This window comes from Octopus bimaculoides, chromosome 7 (genome assembly GCF_001194135.2).
Source record: "Octopus bimaculoides isolate UCB-OBI-ISO-001 chromosome 7, ASM119413v2, whole genome shotgun sequence".
Lineage (NCBI taxonomy): Eukaryota > Metazoa > Mollusca > Cephalopoda > Octopoda > Octopodidae > Octopus > Octopus bimaculoides.
In genome coordinates, this window is record NC_068987.1 from 75,176,730 (window position 1) to 75,198,218 (window position 21,489).

The window sequence follows — 21,489 nt, forward strand, 5'->3', positions numbered from 1 at the left end:
TGTGACTTTGGTTGCTAAAGGTTACTATAAAAACAGTAATACTGACATATTTACAATTTTCTTGTATTTATAACATTTTAGAATTTACAATAGCATTTACAAATTTCTAGTATTTACATTAAATTTTGCAGTTTTTGACAAATCTTTTACTTTTTATTTACATACATGGAGTGAACATTGCATTTGTCATTTTGTTCTTTCTTTAATGATAGTACCAAGCCTGGTGCAGCTCACTGGCTTGCCAGTCCTCAGTCAAATCGTCCAACCCATGCTAGCATGGAAAGCGGACGTTAAACGATGATGATGAAACAATGATGATGATGGTCTGGTCAATCAAAACTAACCAGTAAGTATTTTAAACTGAAAATAATGAAAATGTGTTAACAGACAATGAATATACACTTCTATTTAGTAACTTCACTAGAATGATTCATCAACCTTCAAAGTTTAGGTTCCTATTTAACAAGGTTATCCATGAGATAATCATCAAAATAAACACAATAGTAGCTAGGATAAATACCAAATAAATCTACCATTGTTAAATTCAAAACTATTTCTTATATTTACTGAAACTATGTCATTACAACATTGGCACCTCACCTAACAAAGTACAATAGTTCAGCTCTGAGAACATGTAAAACTAATAAAATATTTTAAATAATGTACGCCACATGCCAGCATGGAAGGTAGATGTTAAACGATGATGATGATGAATGTGAAGCTTTCCACTCTTTCTCATTAACCATTTTGAAACCAACCTATCCAACAACACCCACAACACTATAATAAAATATGCCAGTTTTTTTAAGTGTTCATAGTCAAATTAAAACCACTGCTTAAAATATGTACTAAACACTATATTGACAAAGCTGATAATATTATTGAATTTTTTCTGAATACTTATTTTCAATCTAATTAAAACAGAATATTTCAAAAGAAATATTATAACAAAAGAGTTAAAGAGAATGGAAGCAGTGATGTTAGAAGTGTCCCACTGCGTATTTGTGAAAGCCAATGACAAAGTTTGTCTTTTGGCAAGCACTGGAATAGCTGTTGTATTTAGCCACACAACTTGTGATCCAATTTTTATCAGCCAATGATAATAGATATATTAAATTGCAACACTAATAACGACTGCTTTGCTGAATGTGTTTTGCTGAGTGTATATCATCCATGTATATATCAACAAGAAAACTAAGAAAAGAACAGCTGCTTTTAAATAAAAATGCTCTGAGTGAATTTTAGCTCACGTCACATAGGTGTTCCTTTGTTTACTCATGCTATCAAGAAATAAGTAAGCAGTTTTATCATTGGAAACCTTCAGCCCATGGCACACTGATCACCAAATGTAATGTTTAAAATAAACCAGATAAAACAGTCTGTGTGTGTCAATTGTGATAGTCTAGACGTGGCTGATGATTTGTTATCTTAAAACATATATAACCTAGATATTCAACGTGATCGCTGTACATACATACACATCAAAACATTTATACAACACTAACAATACCTGCAGAAAAATCAGTTATTTTGCAAACTTGTAAAATGAATGCAAGTTAAGTGAGAACCACAAAATACATAATTACTTGTGAAATTATGTTTTTTCTGAAAGAAATGATTCTTTAGATGGTGTAAAAAGTTCACATAGGTTATATTGAAAGTGTAGTCTTAGGAGAGAACATCTTTGAAAGTTATATTGTGTTACACTTGTCACTCTTCTACCTTGGACCCCCACCCCACAAAAATGGAAGAAAGTTAAATACAATATTTGTTAAAACTTGTCCCCTTTGTGTTCATGATATATTTTTAATATATTATATTAATAATATATTTTCCATAATATATTTGTAATACTTATAAGTATTTCATAATATATTTTTGATATATTAAAAATATATTATATTAATAATATATTTTTAATATATAATAATTTCATAAGATATTTTTAGTATATAATAATTTCATAAGATATTTTTAATATATAATAATTTCATAAGATATTTTTAATACTTATGCAGGCCTATTTCCTCTCCAGTAAAACAACTATCTCTATCCCACTATCATACTCTAACCTCTTGCCTAGCACATAGCCACTTCTCTTGGTTTCACTCCCTCTCTCAACTAAGAGGTCTTTGTCTTGCAAGTTACTTAGTGACTCTACTGGTACTGGTGTCATGTAAAAAGCATCTGTGCCGGTACCACATAAAAAGCACATGTGCTGGTACCATGTAAAAAGCACCCAGCTGTAGAAACCAAACCAAAACAGACTATGGAACCTGATGTAGCTCTCTGGCTTGCCAGTGCTTGTCAAACTGTCCAACACATGCCAGCATGGAAACCACGTTAAATGATGATGGTGAATGACTAACTTCTTTCTACAGTCTCCAACTATCAAACAATAGTAAAAAAACTCTCACAGCTGTATCCATACACTAAACATGACTACCAAAGCTATAATTGATCATTTTAGTATTGGAGGGTTATGTGCAAAATGTAAAAATACACACACATATATACATACACTATCACCAACATCCACTAAAGGAATAATTTAGGTCTGAGAGGCATTCTCCACAGATCCAATGAAGAAGTCTTCAAACCTTCCACAACTTTCCATTTCCATGTAAATCTACAAATCTAACATTTCATGTTTGTAACATTTTCGAACTGAATATTCCTTTTGGTAAGAGTGTCATGAACTACCGATAATTACTGAGATTGAATTAATTACAGCTACCCACCTATAAACAGAATAAAAATAGTTATTTTTTATGAAGTCAATGTCCCTCTTCTCAGTGAATTTGATAAGTAGCAGTAATCATCATCATCATCATCATCGTTGTTTAACGTCCGCTTTCCATGCTAGCATGGGTTGGACGATTTGACTGAGGACTGGTGAAACCGGATGGCAACACCAGGCTCCAATCTAATTTGGCAGAGTTTCTACAGCTGGATGCCCTTCCTAACGCCAACCACTCAGAGAGTGTAGTGGGTGCTTTTACGTGTCACCTGCACGAAAACGGCCACGCTCGAAATGGTGTCTTTTACGTGCCACCCGCACAAGCCAGTCCAGGGGCACTGGCAACGATCTCACTCGAAAATCCTACGGGAGCCAGTCAGGCAGTACTGGCAACGGTCACGCTCAAAATGGTGCATCTCATGTGCCACCCGCACAAGAGCCAGTCCAGGGGCACTGGCAACGATCTTACTTGGCTTGCCGGGTCTTCTCACGCACAGCACATTTCCAAAGGTCTCGGTCAGTAGTCAGCACATTTCCAAAGGTCTCGTAATATTCTGAGTATATCAACTACATCTCAGAGAACTAATAACTTATAGAGTTTTTAACCCATTAGCATTCAGATTTTTCTTTCGAATATAATGTTTGTTTATTCATTTTGTTTTGAATTAATCATGCGCTCTCACAGCTTTGATATTCTGACGATGTGATTGGTTATTTTTAGAAATGATATCATAGGGCAGGTGTGAGAGGCCAGATCTGGCCAATATGAACATAAAACAGGTGGAATATCTTGACAGGAAATTGCTGGGTTAAATGCTAAAGGGTTAACCATAAAGAAAAAAACAAAAAAACCTCACTCTTTCTTTCAAACACATAACATTGCATGTTTTCAGTATATTTACAGAGGTGGAACTAAGACAGAATAAATATTAATTAACACTAAAGTTAGGGTTTGTTATGCACAACATGAAAGGGACTAATTTATTCACAAAACAGATGCCACGTTATTTGTATTTTTTTAACCACGGAATTTTGTCAGTGAACAGGTCACAGTCTCAAAGCAATGAAAATATTTGACAAATTAAATTTAAATGTTGGAGTGAATCTAACGGTTTTTATGTTTTTAAATGGCTTATAAACACCTTCCATGCTGCAATTGTTTTTGTTTCAGCAAACAATCTCAGATCAGGTCACTTGCTATGCAAGTACATCTCCAAAACGCTATTTTATTCCTTTCTGTCAACAAATATGATTAAGAACAGAGCTTTCTTATAGACAAAAATTAGAGAATGTGTAAGGATTTGACAGTCAGCAGAGTAGAGTATATCTATATTTGTGGTATAGAGTCATCATATTGAAAGTCTTCCCTGAAATACCATCTGCCACTTATCAATTCAAATAAAAGGCTACACAGCCAAATCCACCATCTAAAGTGGGTGAAAGGAAGTGAGTGCCAATCTTGGAGTGAGAAAATCATAAGTGGACCAAATGTGGGATCATTATATAAACTGTACCACCACCATCACTAATCATCTTTGCAGAAGTCAGAGGGAGCCTGTTAGTAGACACTCAGGTTGTTAGAAATAGCAGCCAAATTATCCTCAATTTATACCTGCCTTATTGTTTAAAATCATTCTTTCTATTATATGCACAGGGCCTGAAATATTCTGTGGTGGGGGAGAGGAGTAATTGATTACATTGACCTCAGTGTTCAATGGCTGCTTATTTTATCAAAACCAAAAACCATGGAAAACACAGTCGACTGTGGCAGAATAAAGTGGGAAGAAATACTGCTGAGCGTTTTTTTTTTCTGGTGTGCTAATAATTCTGCCCAGCCAGTAGTTCTACAAAATAACCTTAAAAGGACAATATGATCATGGCTGAAATACCTTTGATCATCAGAGTTGACCTATAAACAACCATTTTAATAACAAAAAATTAACCAATCTAACAATCGCTTGGAAACCTTAATCAAGAGTTCTAAACTCCTCAAGCAACTAAACATTCATGCTAGGAGTTGGGGTTGAACAGCAAACCACACAGATTCTATTCTGAAAAGTAATATATCTTAACTCTCTGGCATGGGTTGGATGGTTTGATGGAATCCAACAGGTCCGAAGACTGCATAGTGCTACAATGTCTACTTTGGCATGGTTTTCTACAGTTGGATGCTTTTCCTAACACCAACTACTTTATAGCATGTGCTGCATGCCTTTTTCATGGTACTAGCACTAGTGAAGTCTTCATGCAGCATGCAAAATTAAGATCCCCTTCGAATGAAGGGGGAATACAGTAGAGAGGGAGGCAGGTTTATGTTATGGGAGGAGGAATTAAAGTGAGAAAGAAAGACTGGAACAAGTTTCTTGTACGCAGCTGCTTACATTATAGGAGAGAAGATGCGAGTGGTCAGGGTGGAACTAGAAAGTGATAATAGTAGTGGTGATGAGGTGTCAGGGTGGACCCTCATGCCACAGAATAGAGTGAGTAGGAGTAGGAAAACAAGAAGTAGAGGTTGCAAGAGTGTATGACAGAGTGAGAGATGATTTTAAGATAGAAAATGGGTGAGAGGGTGTATATATTGAAGAACAAGCGTTGAGAGATGATATGTAGCAGGGGCAGAGAAGAGAAAAGAGTAGATGACAACTGTAAAAATTAGGTAGGGTTGAGGGGCAACCAATAACATGAGCTTGGAGAAATAGGGGAGAGATGACCGAGAGTGCAGAAAAGGGTGTGAAATGCAGAGAATAATAATAATAATAATAATAATAACACAGTAGACATGGGAAGAGAGGGATGATGTAGTTGGGTAGGTTGTAAGAGTGTGGGGCAGAATAGCAAATAGAAGAAAAGAGAAACATATGTTGGTGGAGGTGAGATAATTTGGTGGCTCAGGAGGGTGATCAATGTAAAATGTGGGTGAAGAGGACAGTATTAAGAATAAAAGCTAGATAACAGTGAAATGGTTTCAGGTAGTGAGAGGGGTGAGGGATATCAAGGAAAAGCTGATGTATGCAGTTCTGCTCACAGCAGCAGAATGGTGATGGTTAGAGAGATGGGTGGTGAAAATCTTGAAAAGGAAATTGGGTGGTACAAGGGCAGGGCAGTTGTATGTGTGTTTATATATATAAAATTGTGCTTCCTGAATCTGCTTCATTGAAGTGGGCAGGTCTTCTTAAGAACCACTCATCACCAGTCATCCCAGCTCCTTGCTGCTGTCTCCGCAAGGTTGAAGGTTCAGAGCTCAGCCTTCACCACTTTGTCCCATGTTTTCTTGGGTTTCCTTCTACAAACTCCATCCACATTAAGTGATTAGCACTTCTTTATACAGCTGTCCTCATCCATATACACCACAAAGTCTTCTTCTTCTTTATACACTATATCTGGTTACTCTTATGCTCAGTTTTCTCTCAATGCATTTGTACTTTGTCACTCTTGCACACTTAACATTGCATATGCAGAAGTGAATACCAGGAACATTTCTTTCCAGTCTTCTCAAATCCTCTGCATTCAAAATCCATGTTCCATTGACAAACAACATTATAGCTTTAATATATGTGTCTATCTTCGCTGAAGGATATGGCCTTTGTTGCCAGCAACAACAGAAGCCCTTTGAGCTTTTCCTAACCTGGTCATATCCAACTGAAAGATGCCCCATATTCTACATTGCAAAAAAAAAAAAAAAGAAAATTAACTAAACCTAAAAGAAAGACAGGCTTAAATTTTTAGACCTAAAGCAAAAACAGTGATTTCCTGTTAAGGGTCAATGTGCATAAATTGGCTTTTACTGACAGAATCAATTCTATGCAGACAAAAATAATATTCTTGATTGCCTAAGAACTTGGCCTAAAGCTTCCATCTCAGACTTGGTTGCCTAGTTGTAATGGAGTAGTCAGAGCAAGCATAAGCTCTTGGGTTAGTAGTGCAGCCAAGTTCTCACTAAGGAATGCTTGTACATTCCTTGGCAAATGGCCTTGCAGTTACAAACAAGTAACTGAGTAAAACCTAGTTAAAGTTTGCAGCAATTTTAAATCATCACATCCTTCTAGATCCTAATGCTTTGTGATCATTTGGGCCATTTCAGGAAATTCTCCAAGTCAAAAAAATCACTGTTTTCTACGAAATCTATCAGTAAGTTTGATGTTAACAAGGACTAAACAGTCTGACAAAGAGAAAGTAGCTTTGAATAGTAATTGTGCAATAAATTATTCGTAAATTAAACAAATAGTTCAAATGCAATTTGATATTTGTGTAGCATGTTCTATCATGACAGTTTTATTGTTAACAAAATTATCATTAATCATCAAATCTACAGACAAACATAATTTAATATGGTGGTTCAAAACTGGAGATAGCTGGTAGCGTAACAAAGTTGCTGGACTTGGATTTTAAAAATAAGCACTTCAGTTTTGTTGAGGTTAATAGTGCTAAAACTGATTTATTTGATTCAGATATTGTAAAGGGCTCGGAAATTATTTTTTCTGACTATTTACTATCAATAAAATATTATAACACTAATATTTCAGGATGGATGGGAACAGTTAGATATAAAATTTGTTCAATGCATCCACTGAGGTTGAAAAATGAGCTTCACAACCAAAGAAATGGGAATCATTATTCCATATCTACACAAAGGTGTCAATAATGTCTCACCAACTGTTTGGGTGCAAAAGAAAGACATGTTGATTACAAAATAATTCAAACATTTTCTCATCCCTTTTCTTTCTTTAACTGATTTAACCCTCTGGCATTCAAAGTGGTCATATCAGGCCCAAATATTCTACCAGTTTTATGTTCCAACTAGCTAGATCCAGCCTATCACACCTACCTTACAATGTCATTCTAAAAATAAGCAATCACATTATCAACATCTTGAAGCTATGAGATTATACATGATTAATTCTAAACAATGTGAATAAATAAGCATTATATTTGACAGAGTAATCTGAATGCTAAAGGATTAAAGACTACATACTGGCAGACTGGTTTGTATGAAGACTATTCAGTGATAAATACAAGAAAATCTTGACTTAATCAATCAATTGCAGGTGGCTTTTAAAAATAGCTGTATCATTTACCAATATTGTACAGAGTCTAACTAATGATATAATTATCTATCAGAATACAATCATTTTTGCAGCAACCAAAAATAAATTGAAGAATAAAAAAAAATTGCTGTTAATTCTTAGATTGAAAAAAACCCAACATATCAATTAATCCAGATAAATGAAGTAATTATGCATCTTCCATAAATTTTCTAGAAATAATTCAAAGAATGGGCTCAAATCACCATTTACTCTAATAAGACAAGATTCAACAGACTGGTGTTTCTAAATAGCACGAAGAAATTCAGAAATATTTGGGGTTGATAAGCTATTATTGTTGATTTATCCTGAATTTTGTAGACATATTCGAGCCTCTTGCACAAAAAATAAATGTCTTTACTTAAAGATTATATCAAGAATAGACCTTTTAGAAGCAAAACATACAATACCGTATTTCGGCAACATTCTCTATCAAGTGTGAAACAAACTCACTGTTGATGCTTCTGAATTTGCAGTAACAGGGAAAATGTTTCAAAATGGAAAGCCCATAGCATATATTAGTCATATATTTAGTATTCAGGAATTTAGGGTCATATTGAACATGGAGTCTATGCTATATACAACGGTGTGTTGAAAGATTGACATTTCTATCAGACCAAATTTTTCATGTCAGAAACTTATCAGTCATTGCAATTTATTTTTTGTAAAATATCTTAATGTTTACAGGCGAGATTCTCAGAAGCTTCCCCAGTGGAATTGGATATTAGCACAATACGATTTCAAAATTATTCACATTCTAGGTAAAACCAGTTATGCTGATACTCTTAGACCAAAGTATAAGTCAGATTTATTTGGAAAAGCATTCTTTACAAATGCATTACAGTCTGGAATAAGCAATGAAATTATTTTTTACTCATGTTCAATCAGGAAAGATCATTTTAACACTGCTTAAAAATTGCTGAAAAAGATTGGCCTAGACTAGTGCTTCTTAAATGGAGTACCTTGAATTTTTTAAAGTACAACTTTAGGCTAAAGAATCATTATTTAACGTCTGTTTTCCATGCTGGTATGTGTTGGACAGTTTGACAAAAGCTGTTGGTGGCCTAATCTTGATAGAGGTACTGAAGAATTTGACAGATCTTGTGATGTATGCTCAAATCAGATCAAAAGACACCCTTTATACTGGTAAGTGGACTGAATCACAGCTTTGAGAAAGATTGTATATAAATTAGGAATACAGACAAAACACTAGGTACATGTTGATTATAGGTGATTCAGTCACAACTTGGATTAACGCCATTTTATAATTCAGTACACAAAGTTCCAAAGATAGTAGTATCAGACAATTGACAAAAATTCAGTCAGTTAAAAGACTGATTAAACTGCAAGAAAATTCAAAGTCCTACCAATAGTCAAAAATCTAATGATGCAGCACTAGGACTCTGTGAATAATCAAGTCTGCATCTAAAAGTTACAGACCATCAGTCGGAAAGGTTGAGGAGCATTTGTTAAAGGTGTATTCAATCAAAGTAATGCATATGGTGTATGCAAGTTACCTCCAGCTGAGAAATTATTTGGCATACAAGAGTAACAATAACCACTTTTGATTTTATAGAGGTTGGACAAATGGTTTACAGCTAGATCAACACAATGAAATTTCCTGAAAATGCATGGTAAAAACACAGCCAGTGTTAAATGTGAAGATCAAAAACTCTGTCAATTGAATAAATAATTTCTAAACGTTTTTCCCCGCGCATAATCTTAGTCTGGATGTAATCAAAAGTAGTAAGTTTCATGAAACAGCTAATAATCTTTAATTTAAGATTGAAAATTATGAAGTTGAAGCAAATTAATCTCCCATTAACTCACCACTTGATCATATAAATCGTCTGCAGTAATGTTTCTAACAAGTCAACATCATTTGCTCCAAGTGCTTCTAACATTTATTCTCCAATACCTGCCACTCAGGAGCTACAGAATTTTAAAGGAAATTCAGAAGCCACAAATATATAATGACAAAGACAATTTATTTTTTTGAAGTTGGAGTGATTTTATTCATCATTATTCTAACTTCCAATTTTCCATGCAGGCATATGTCAAACTTATTGAGGCAGAAGTTCTCACTGTTGTCAACCTACACCTGTTCCTAAGGTAATATTTCTCCTAGCCTTTTGAATGACAGCTCAACAGACAGAGATTTTCATGGCAGCTTATAAATAAATACACTGTTTATATGGACACCATGCAAATGTCAACACAAATGCATGATGCAAACACACCTATATAATCACCATCAGTTTACATTTGTTTTCATGCTGGCATGGGTTAAACAGGTTGCCATTGTTGGAGTCATTTCTTATTGAAAGGTACTGCTCCCAGAGACTGGTGCTTGCACGTGTCTTTTGGCTTGTTTTCTATAACTGGATGCCCTATCCTATTGCCAACCACTTAACTGAGGATACAAGTACATTGGAGAAGTTGAACTTTCAGTGAGACAAGACTAAAGGGACCTCATAACCCTATGCTTTCTCTGATAATTTACCAAACATTTTACTATATGTGCTGGGTGCATTTTTGTAGTACCGACACTAGAGAGGTTGCCTTGCTCACCAGTCACTCTGGAAAGAGGGAGCACAATTTGCCAGCTTTTCATTGTGGCACCAGCACAAGAAAGGTGTGCCTTGCTCAAGGGAAATGTAGAAAGTATTCAGTAACCAAAGATATGTAGACCAAAGAGAAGAAATAGAAGAGAAGGTGATGTCAGTAGTGAGGCCAGGAATGAATGAGGAGTGCAAGGAGGCAAATGTAGAGAGTAGTCAATAAGCAAAGGTGTCTACTTCAGATGGAATTAGAAGACAGCAATGGCATAAGGAACAGAAGTATGAGGTAAGAGCAAGGTTTTATCATCATTGTTTTACCTTCCACTTTTCCATTCTTGCTTGGGTCAGATGGAGTTGAGGAATATTTCCTATGGCCAACTCTCATCCGTTTCCAAGCTAGGTAATATTTCCCCATGGCCAGACATGTTTTTACATGAATGACACTGCTTGTATGACAGTGACACTCATTTTACAATCACATGATGCTAAGACAAGGGCACATTAACATACATACTCTCCTTCCTCCCTTTCTTCTGTACTTTAACCCGCAATCTGCTTGCATAAATGCCCCACCACCACTGATTTTGCAGTCTTAGAAGGTGCATGGTGACCTTCGTGATGGCACAGAAAAAAAAGCATTCAGTACACACTGTAAAGTGGTTGGTGTTAGGGCCATTGGATGTGGTTCTAGGAACCATCAGATCCTATCAAACCCATGCCAGCATGGAACAGACATTAAATGATGCTGACGATGACATACATATATGATAGACTTCATTCAGTTTCCATCTACCCACAAAGCTTTGGGCGACCCAGAACTATAGTAGAGGACACTTGCTAAAGGTGTCACAGAGTGGGACTGAACCTGTAGCCATGTGCTTGGGGAGCAAACTTCTTAACTACAAAGCCATAGTTTTCTCGCAGTTTCCATTTACCAATTCCACTCACAAGGCATTGGTCAGTCTAAGGCCATAAAAGATACCCCCCTCCCACCACCACCACCACCGTAGTGCCATGCAGTTGGAACCAGCCCTAAATTACATGATTACAAAACAAACTTCTTAACCTCACAGCCATACCTGCACCTATAATAAAATAAAATATCTGAAATAATTGCTTATTCTATTCTCTATTAATATATATGCACGTGCAGTGAAACGATGGATGTGAATAAAACATGCCGTTTCTATTTGGAGAACGAGCTATATGGATATTGTTGATGACCAACAACACAACTATAAATGACGTCTGTAGATTTGAACTTGTTCCTGATGTCAGATGACCTGCTCTATTCTCTACTGATCATAGCATCAATTTACTTAGCTAAATTGTGGGCATAATCACTGCACATATTAAAAATAACATAACCATAGAACCAAAGTTTGACAAATAAATATGACAATGATGGCAACTCGGACATCTCTAACCAGAACTAACCCAGGGTTGAACAAACAGACATAATTGGCACAAAATTAGCAAGGTCTGCACAGATACTCGAACAGCTAGAAATAGCTGCTAAATCATGCGTTAGTCATATGCATCTGGATAATGCAGTTTCTGATGTGCAAAAACATGGTAAGCTCAAAATAGCAACGACTCGTCCGAATTATTTACAAAATAGCTACATCTATATTTTACAAGAACAAATGAAGTGGACAATCCAAAGTTTACAATTTAAAAATTAAGGAATATTTTATGAAGACTATGAACTCCAAATCTACCTAGGATTACAACGCTTTTATGTAAGTGAGCATATTTTTAAAGAAGTTCGCTAAATGAACAAGGCAGTAAATACCCGAACAATGAACTCTTCTTTTAATATCCATCGTCAATGCAGGACGACGGACGACATTATGTTATTTCCTAGACAGTTTATATTCTGGCTTGAATTGCCAGTGACCTATAAATTGTGTTGTCTCTATTTCTAAGACTACCTACACTTAGACAACTGCAACAGACGATGGAGTCAGCGAAGAGGCCACTGCACTATCGCTCGCATGCTAGAAATAGCAGTCAAATCTCCGACGAATCACACCATATCGGCTTAAAAACGACGGCTACTTAGATAATGTATCCATGATACAAAAAAAAAAAAAAAGAATGTTCACGAATGGAATGCCGTTAATCAGAGTTATATGCTCAATCAGAAAAGACCTAGGGCTAAACAACAATACAACTGTCATATTTTAACTGGTCATTCGACTTGCTAAAAACAAGTCGAATCTTTTTAAGAAAAAAATAATGCATTGAATAATGAGGTCTTTGATGCACTATGTTCAAAGAAAAAGACGGGATGGTCACAGCTGTAACGCCTTTGATTATAGATTTAATCGACAGGGTTGACCTACGGTTAAACGGGAACATTAATGATCACTCGTAGATGTTGTAGTCTGATAGTGCCATTGAAAAATCTGAGTAGTCGTGATGCTCATGCCTTCCCAAATGCACGAAACGTAAATGCCAAAAAAAAAAAAAAAATATGAAGTACAAAATGTTTATTTTCGAGATATTTTTTTTTTTAACAAAAGCAAAAATCAAACCAACAAAGCTTTCTTTCTATCTCTAATATACACACACACACAGGTTTAGTCATTTCTTTGTGTTATGGTGTCTTGTGTAAAGGAATGAGTAAACTCAGAGAAATATAGACAATAGCATATACAGAGAGGGGTGAAAAGAATCTCCAACTGAGAACGTCGTCACATCGTATTTCTAATACAGAGTCAGAAATATTGCTTTATTGTATATCTATACCACAAAACTAAGAGAAGGCTTGTAATTGATTGAATCTCCTCCACCCCACTCAACAATTAGCTTTAATGCCACATTCTACTGTGCGTGATATATATATATATATATATATATATATATATATATATATATACATGTGTGTGTGTGTACTAGACATGCACACACGCACTTAATACCGTCGACGAAAAGCATTAATATCAATTCTAACATACTATTTTTCTCCTCCAAAGTTGTATCTAGGGAAGAGAATATTGTTGTTGTTTAGCCATAGGCAATCTGTGATCCAGCAAACCTATGATTAACAGCGTCGAAGTCGTGGCTATTCCGTCTTTTATTCAGACATAACATATATATATACATACACACACACATATATATATATATAAGAGTTTTGACGCTAATATCCATTTATATTAAAGTTTATTACCTATGTCAACATTTCTTCAAAATTTTTATATATAACCAAGGAGATCGATCCATAAGGAGTTTAATATAGACCTTTGTGGACGAATTTTTGCTATTTTGGTAACGATTACATGTTTTATCTTACCAATACATTGTGAAGATATCATTATATGAACACGTATATATATATATATATATATATATATATATAACTACATTAACCAATGTATTGGTTTGTGCTATTTCTTTTGTTTCTTTTTGTTAACACAGCAAGGTGTCATTTGAGAACTAATCTGGTCGACAGTTTTGTGTAGGTTATTGTTGTATACATGCATGTGTGTGCGTAATAGTTTGCATTCGTGTAAATTGTGCGCAAGACATGCTTTTTGTGTAACATACAGCTATGTAGACTTATAAGACAAGTATCATAATTTTAAATAGCATATAAAAACCATAAATAACCTCAAGAGCATAATTATTGAATAGACTTTTAATCAAAGACAATCCAGTAATGACCATTCCACATCTTTTCTCTATATTGTTTTTCTTCAGACAGCGGGTACTACTAAAGCAGCACGGTCCCGAACGCGCAGTCGCGCGTCCGGGCTAGCTAGTCGTGAGTGGTCGATCCTAACCCTAACCCTAAACACGTATTCATTTGCACACGCGGGTTAGGGTTAAGGTCGACCACTCAAGACTAGCTAGCGCGGACGCGCTGCTTTAGTAGTACCCAGACAGCGTACCTAACACTGCAATATTTAATGTATACTTCCATTTATAAGACGGTAGCATATAATTTCAGGGCGATTTGGTTGCTATTTTTAGCAGGTCGAGCGTCTGCATAGAGGCTTTCTTGTTCATACAGTATATCATTGTATATCACCATAGCATAGTGGATGTCCAGATATGCTTCTATAGCGAACCAGTCGTGTATACATTCGAAGAAATAATTACGAGTGTGTACAACATACTTTGTATGACTAACTGCACGTACACTTTAATGACATACATACTTTTATAATAACATTCCGGTTGTATGTGCATCAGAGCAAATAAAACTATGTATAACAGAGGTTTGTATTGTGTGTGTGTAATTGATAGATTGTGTACGTAGCATATAGCAACTGTTTTGTAAGCAATAACAGACAGAAAATAAGGACAAAGAAGACAATAAAATACATCAACAACAAAACAGCGTTACCTTTTCGTTGGAAGAGAAATTTTTACTGCAAACGTTCAAACAAGACGAAACGTCCTCGAAGAATTGGCCAAAATTTGCTTGGGTTAAGGCCACAAAAAACACAGAGAAGATCAACAAATGAAAGCGAGCGTTGAGCGCCATTTTGTGTGTTAGTGTTAAGGTGAAGGGATAGTTAGTCACGTGATAACCAAGGGAGGTAAGTACAGTAAACGTATTTTTTTAATAGAATTTACGTAATTCTATTAATTTCTTTTTCCGACGCGCTAGTCTATTATTCGGTCGTTCTTACCGCAAGAAATATCAAAAGATCTTTCTCTGATGACCTTGTGATGTTTTAAATAAGGAAAGAAGGCACTGAATAATAATACAGTACATCTAAAAAAAAAACGGATAGTCACGGTTGGAATGTCTGTGGTTATAGTTCTCCTGGAACAGGAGACCAAACTACAATACTCATTTCTTTTTTAATGGTCATGCAAATTGGCAGAGTCTGTAGACCGACGTTCTGAATAATGTACGCAATGTAGTCCCGTTGCTTTCTGTTCTGAGATCAATCATTGATTAGTATAGCTTTTCTCATTGCGTATTTATTTCAGTTTGTTTTCAATTGTCTAAATATTAACTAGGATAACACAACATGATGTAGTAAGCCTAACATGCATGATTTAGTAAACTTATTTTAATTCTATTCATACCTTTAATGACGAGCACAATGATCTCATCACTAAAGCGTTTTTCTTGTCTTTCTGAATTACAAAATTCTAATCAGAAAAGACAAAATATAAAACCTCAAAATGTCAATGAATTAAATATGTTGAGTGAGCCTGAGCTGTAACGACAGTGTGGTGTCAACTCCTGAACAGAGCTGTCTTGGCAATGACAGGCCCCCAGGCAAATCAGGTCATTGGGTTCTATTGTATTTATCTATTGACAACAAACCACAACATACATCAAAATTGGACCCCTAAACCCTTGGGTCTCCTGGGTAACTTCTCAGTGTGCTGATGCTTTAAGACAGTGTTCCTGACATCTTTCAGTCTTATTTGACTACCTCTTCCGCCTCATCATTATTTGATGTTCATTTTTTTTCTATGCTTGTATGGGTCAAATGGAATTTGTTGAGGCACATTTTCCAAGGTGAGATGCACTTCCTATTGTCAATCCTCACCTGTTTCCAAGCAAGGTAATATTTTCTTATAGCTGGACATGTTTCTCACTGAAGGATGGAAATGAACAACCTTGCATGTATGATGATGATGTATTATTCAATCCAGGAATGCACTGAGATGGATGGTTGTGGAAATTGATGACAGAATATCCAGGATGGGTGGATAGAAGGAATAAAAATATGATAGAAATAGAGTGAAAGAGGTGGACAATGACAAGCCTGAATGATGACTGGGCATATCAAGTACAAACAGATCCAACCAGTATAATCCGTTCTACTAAAGGCACAAGGCCTGAAATTTTGGGGGACGAGGCTAGTCGATTAAACTGATCCCAGTACATAACCGGTACTTAATTTATCAACCCTTAAAGGATGAAAGGCAAAGTTGACCTCGGCAAAATCTAAACTCAGAGCCTAGCGATGGGTAAAATACCACTAAGCATTCTGTCCAGCGTGCTAACGATTCTGCCAGCTCAGTGCCTTATAACACTCAATATGATGAGTCCTTTTTTTCTTTAATTCTTTCTTTATGCTTGTACATTATATAATCCTTAACCTTAATGTCAGTAGCCATCCCCTAGTTTATGAAAAAAATACAAAAATCCTTGTACAAAACTGTGCGCTTCACAGCTCCAGTGATGCAGTGTTTGGCTGTTGTGCGCATGCTTGTATGAGATAGGAAGCACCATGCTAGGGAGAGAGAACACTGTGGTTCACGCATTGACTCCGCAGGTGTTGTGCTTAAAAACGTGTTTATATTCTTGAATGTGATAAGTGTAGAATTAGATTATTGTCCTGCTTCCAGCTGAAGTGTTGCTGCCAGGGTTTGAAAAGTAGGGCAGATTCCCCACCCCCTTTATTTTGTGATTTAAGGGGGAATTTTGAAAAACAAGGGGAAATTCGCGGCAGTGTTCAGTGAACAAGTGGCTAAAAGACAAACTGACCAAGTTTATGCATAAATATTCTTTTTATATGTTTGTTTCCTTTTACAGAATATTAAAACAATGGCTTAAAAAATTTTCTGAAGCAGCACCCCATTAATTTTATCTACGAGCTGCCACTAGATCCAACACAATTCCTTTAGAATCTGCATGGTAGATATGTACAAAGGTGGGCTGAAAAATTCATAGGCTGACCACAATGCAATGGTCGAACTTGACCAAATAAGTTTTATTTTTTGACATAGTCTTCCCTGCAGTCCAAACACTTCTTCCATTGGTGTTGCAGTGCTTGGGTTCCTGTGGTATAGAAGCTCTCATCCTGACCCTCAGAAAAGTCCTCAACAGCAGATATGACCTCATCATCGGTCCAATACTGCTTCCCACAGAAGTTTTTTTTTTCATGTTGGGGAATAGAAAATAGCCACATGGTGCCAAATCAGGAGAATATGGAGGGTGATCAACCAGTTCAAAGACACAGTCATGCACAGCAGCTATTGCAAGCACAGACTTGTGTGCAGGAGCATTGTTCTGGTGAAGCAGGACCCCACTTCATCAGTTTTTCAGGTCATTTTGACTTGATTGCCTTTCGCAGCTGCCTCGGCAACTTGGCATAGTATTCTCCATTGATAGTATGGTCTTTCTGAAGATAGTCAATGAACACAATGCCCTCTGCATCCCAGAAGATGGAGGCCATCACCTTCCCTGCTGATTATACCACCATGGCCTTCTTTGGTGAGAGAGAAGACAGGTGTTTCCACTGCATGGACTGCCGTTTGGTCTCTGGCTCAAAGTGGTGATCCCCACATTCATCTTGGGTGAGGAAAAGATCAAGAAAACCGACTGGGTTTGCTTCAAAAAGTGCCAAGTTCACCTGCAACATGACCAGCCTGGTGTGCTTTTGATCAGGTGTCAAAGGTTGTGGCATCCACTGAGTGGAAACCTTCGACATGCCAAGTTTGTTATGCAGAATGTTCTCAACTCGTTCACAGAAGATGCTCACAGCATTAGTTATCTGATTAACATTTAAATGTCTGTCATCTATCACCATGTGGTGAACAAGGTCAATGTTTTCTTGGGTGGTGGCTGTGGCAGGACCTTGGGTCATCTTCAAGACTTTCCCTACCTCTCTTCAGCTACCCACTTTTGCACTGCTGATAAAGCTGGAGCATCATCCCCTAATGTAGCAACCATGTCAGCATGAATGTCCTTGGGGGATAACCCCTTTTTTTCTGTAGATATTTGATAACATCACGTGCCAAATTTTATCCATTTTCACAAAATGTCTCTAGTACCACTTTTCCAAGTCCTCAATTCTATATTCAATGTGGGTTTATAAGGAAAAAAAACATGCAGTTAGCATCAGTAAAGGTTGAATGTAATGCATGCCAAGTTTAATTGCTGTATGATAACTCCTTCTTAGTCAGCCTATGAACTTTTCAGCCCACCCTTGTAAAGTGATAAACATGATGGCAAGAGATGAATACCTGCAGATAGCTTCATTCTTTGTCACCGTGAAAAGAAGACTATCAGAGATGTGGGTTGTCAGACAGGATAAACTTTGCTATACAAACAGTATTGTACAATGAAAACAAGAGATCTACCGTCATCTTTAGATACACCAGCAATGTAGAACAGTGTACAGAAGAGAGGAAAGAGAAGCGAGAGTTTATGATGAGGCAGCGGATGTAGACTTACTAGGAATGATGAAGTTAAAAACATGTGTAGATGCTTTTCAACCTTCATCATTAGTACAAGTTTTTAATGCTTTTAACATTTGTTTTATCATACTTGTACAAGTGGGTTAGTCTTCTCTATTACTGCATATTGCCAGACAGCTCAATCCTTTGTCATTCCTTCTTTGAGATATAACATTCTGAGATCAACCCCCACAATATATCCCATATCTTTCTGGGTTTCTTTTTCCTCAAGTTCTATCAACTTTGAGTGCCCTGCACTTCTTTACATGCCTGCCATCCTCCATATGTGTCACATGCTCATATCAGTGTGGTCTTTTCTCTTGCCCACTACATCTGATTCCTCTTATATCTAGGTCTTTCTCAGTTTATTTGTACCCTACTGTTCATGCACACAAATATTATACATCCAGTGGAGCATGCTAGCTTCATTTCTTTCTAGTATTCACAAATCCTCTGTATTCAAGGCTCACATCACCCCTACCATGCAACACTGCATTTTGTACACAAGTACCATATAATCTGCCTTTCATTCTGAGAAAGAAATTCTTTGAAACTAGCAGGCATAATAGCTTCATGAACTTCATCTAACCTGTTCTTACTCTAATTGTTATACTTCTGGAAAACCCACATTTAATTTTGATGGGTATGAGAATCCTTCAACAATTCCTGTCATCAAGATAAAAAGCTAGGAGTCTAATCATAAAATGTCCACAGTACCACTGATTGTATTTAATGTTTGTGTTGGAAAGACTGTTAGCCTCATTTGAACACACAAACCTGTAGTCCACAGGATAGTACATAATGGTGTTATGGATTAAAGATTTTTATAACGGTCACAAGATCAATATTACACAGTCATACATTAAAAAAACAAAAAAGACTTAAAAAAACACCTTACACTTAACTGGGTAATAATAATTGTTAAATAACACTGGCCTCGAAACTGAACCTTGAGGTACGCTAGGGAATTAGAAGTGTAACTCTTACATGACATTTCATATCCATCAGCTCTGAAATGACTAAACTGATAGAACACAAGATAATAAACTAAGATATTGGTGGTTCATATTCTAACACCACCATTCTGTTTTGTATAAGTCAAAGACACTTAATCTTAATTACCAAGTTCACCTTACTCTAAGCAGACATTTCAGCAGGTAGGCTTCATTGTTTTCAGTAATGACTGCACTACACAACTGACAGGAGATTTGCTGGCTTTCCATACAGAAGTGCAGTTTATCGTAAGTGAAGAAAGAGAAAGAGAGAAGACAGACTAGTGTCTAATTCAGTGGAAGATTGATCTGTCATCCGCTGAATGTGGTCATGATGATTAAAATAATGACAACAAAAATTATTTCATTGTTGTTGTTGATAATGATGATGAGGGTGATGGTGAAAACGATGTCACAAGTGATGATAATGGTGATGATGCCACCAATGATGATTCTTGATAAACTATAGCAATTCTGGCTTTGTACAATGAAAATCAAACAGGATTGTACTGGTTCTCAATAGATAAAGCAACAATGGCTAGAACAACAATAGCATCAATAAAAACAAGCTGTTAGACAAGGGAATGTTTATTTTTTTTTCTTTTTGTTTGATTAAACTTAAGAGACAGATAACCTGGAAAAATGTATAAAAAGTCCAACAGGTTTTGTTTTGTATTTTTTTTTTCAGTTTCTTTTTTATAGATAATACTATTCCGGATTTGTTAAGCTATAAATCTGTCTTTTAAATTTCATTTAATAAGATCAGGTTGAGCTGAACAAAATGATGTTGGATTAAATGGAATCCTACTAGATATACAGCTAACACTGCAAATATGCACCCTTGCTCAGTGGATTGAAACAGTGTTGAATAAAATGAGATGCTTTTTCACATGACAGCAATGTCCCATTTTAATCCAGTATTCAATAAAGTGGGACCATATAAGACATAGTAGTAACAGTGTCTCATTTTACCCCAGTACCAAATAAAATGGGATACTTTTTCACATAATAATAATTCCCCATTTTTATCAAGTGTTCAATAAAGTGGGACAATATAAAACACAGTAGTAACAGGTGTCCCATTTTACCCCGGTGCTGAGTAAAATAGGATACTTTTTCTCATAGTAGCAATGTCCTGTTTTAATCCAGTTTTGAATAATATGGGACAATATAAAATACAGTAGTAATAGTGTCGCATTTCAATCCAGTGTAGACCAAAGTGGGCAAGTATGAAACATAATAGTATCATTTCATTTCATTCAAGTGTTGAATAAAACGGGACAATATAAAACATGGTAATAATGTCCCAGTCCCTTGAAATGAAACTCTGTTGAATCCTTGGCAGAGTGTGTTTATCACAGAGGACATGGATGCGTTTCATCAGTTGCTTGCTTCAATATCAGGAAATACTTGGTCGGCCACTTCAAGCAATCCAATTTCATTCAAAGCTGTACGGAGACACCCAGGAGTGGCATGTTCAGCCTCGGTTTCCTTCATTTTAAAAGGAGAAAAAAAGAACAGAAATTAAATTAACAGTAAGGAAAAGACAAAGAAATTTTATAAGCGCTGTCAAGTTTAATTTTACAGTAAATAGTGTTGTAAGGTTCTATCACAGTAAAATGCTATGAGTTTTAAAATTGAACAGATTAACGAGCCTGTAACACCGGTTTAACGGTGGATGGCTTATTTTTCTCTATACCGTAGCACCAGTGGAGTGCCAGGTGTATGGTAAAATAAGGTTCAGGAGGACAGTGCTCAAAGGGTTAAGGCAGTGACCTGGCAGAGTCGTTAGTACACAAAGTAAAATGTGTAATGGTATTTCATCTATCTTTATGTTCTGAGTTCAAATTCTGCTGAGATCAATTTTGCCTTTCAGCTTTTTGGGGTTGGTCGTTGCCGGTGCCCCCGGGCTGGCTCGTGTGCGGGCGACACATGGGGTCTTTCGAGCGGGA

At 36.3% G+C, this 21,489-nt stretch overlaps 3 protein-coding genes across 3 annotated transcripts in view; all 3 read right to left on the reverse strand.

The window, feature by feature from the left end:
* The window catches only part of LOC106878153 (transmembrane protein 59), a 42,472-nt gene extending 27,549 nt beyond the window's left edge, over positions 1 to 14,923 (reverse strand). The window contains exon 1 of the mRNA XM_014927289.2: positions 14,740 to 14,923. Within this exon, the coding sequence (XP_014782775.1) occupies positions 14,740 to 14,880 (141 nt within the window). The 5' untranslated portion in view covers positions 14,881 to 14,923. The remainder of the gene's footprint in view (positions 1 to 14,739) is intronic.
* A 2,634-nt stretch (positions 14,924 to 17,557) lies between these two features.
* Positions 17,558 to 17,953, reverse strand: LOC106878136 (uncharacterized). Its single transcript, XM_014927257.1, has one exon. It carries the CDS (start codon positions 17,951 to 17,953, stop codon positions 17,558 to 17,560), a length of 396 nt encoding a protein of 131 aa, XP_014782743.1.
* Positions 17,954 to 20,107: 2,154 nt separating this feature from the next.
* The window catches only part of LOC106878146 (THO complex subunit 1), a 54,974-nt gene continuing 53,592 nt past the window's right edge, over positions 20,108 to 21,489 (reverse strand). The window contains exon 21 of the mRNA XM_014927271.2: positions 20,108 to 21,028. Coding sequence (XP_014782757.1) covers positions 20,918 to 21,028 — 111 coding nt within the window. The 3' untranslated portion in view covers positions 20,108 to 20,917. The remainder of the gene's footprint in view (positions 21,029 to 21,489) is intronic.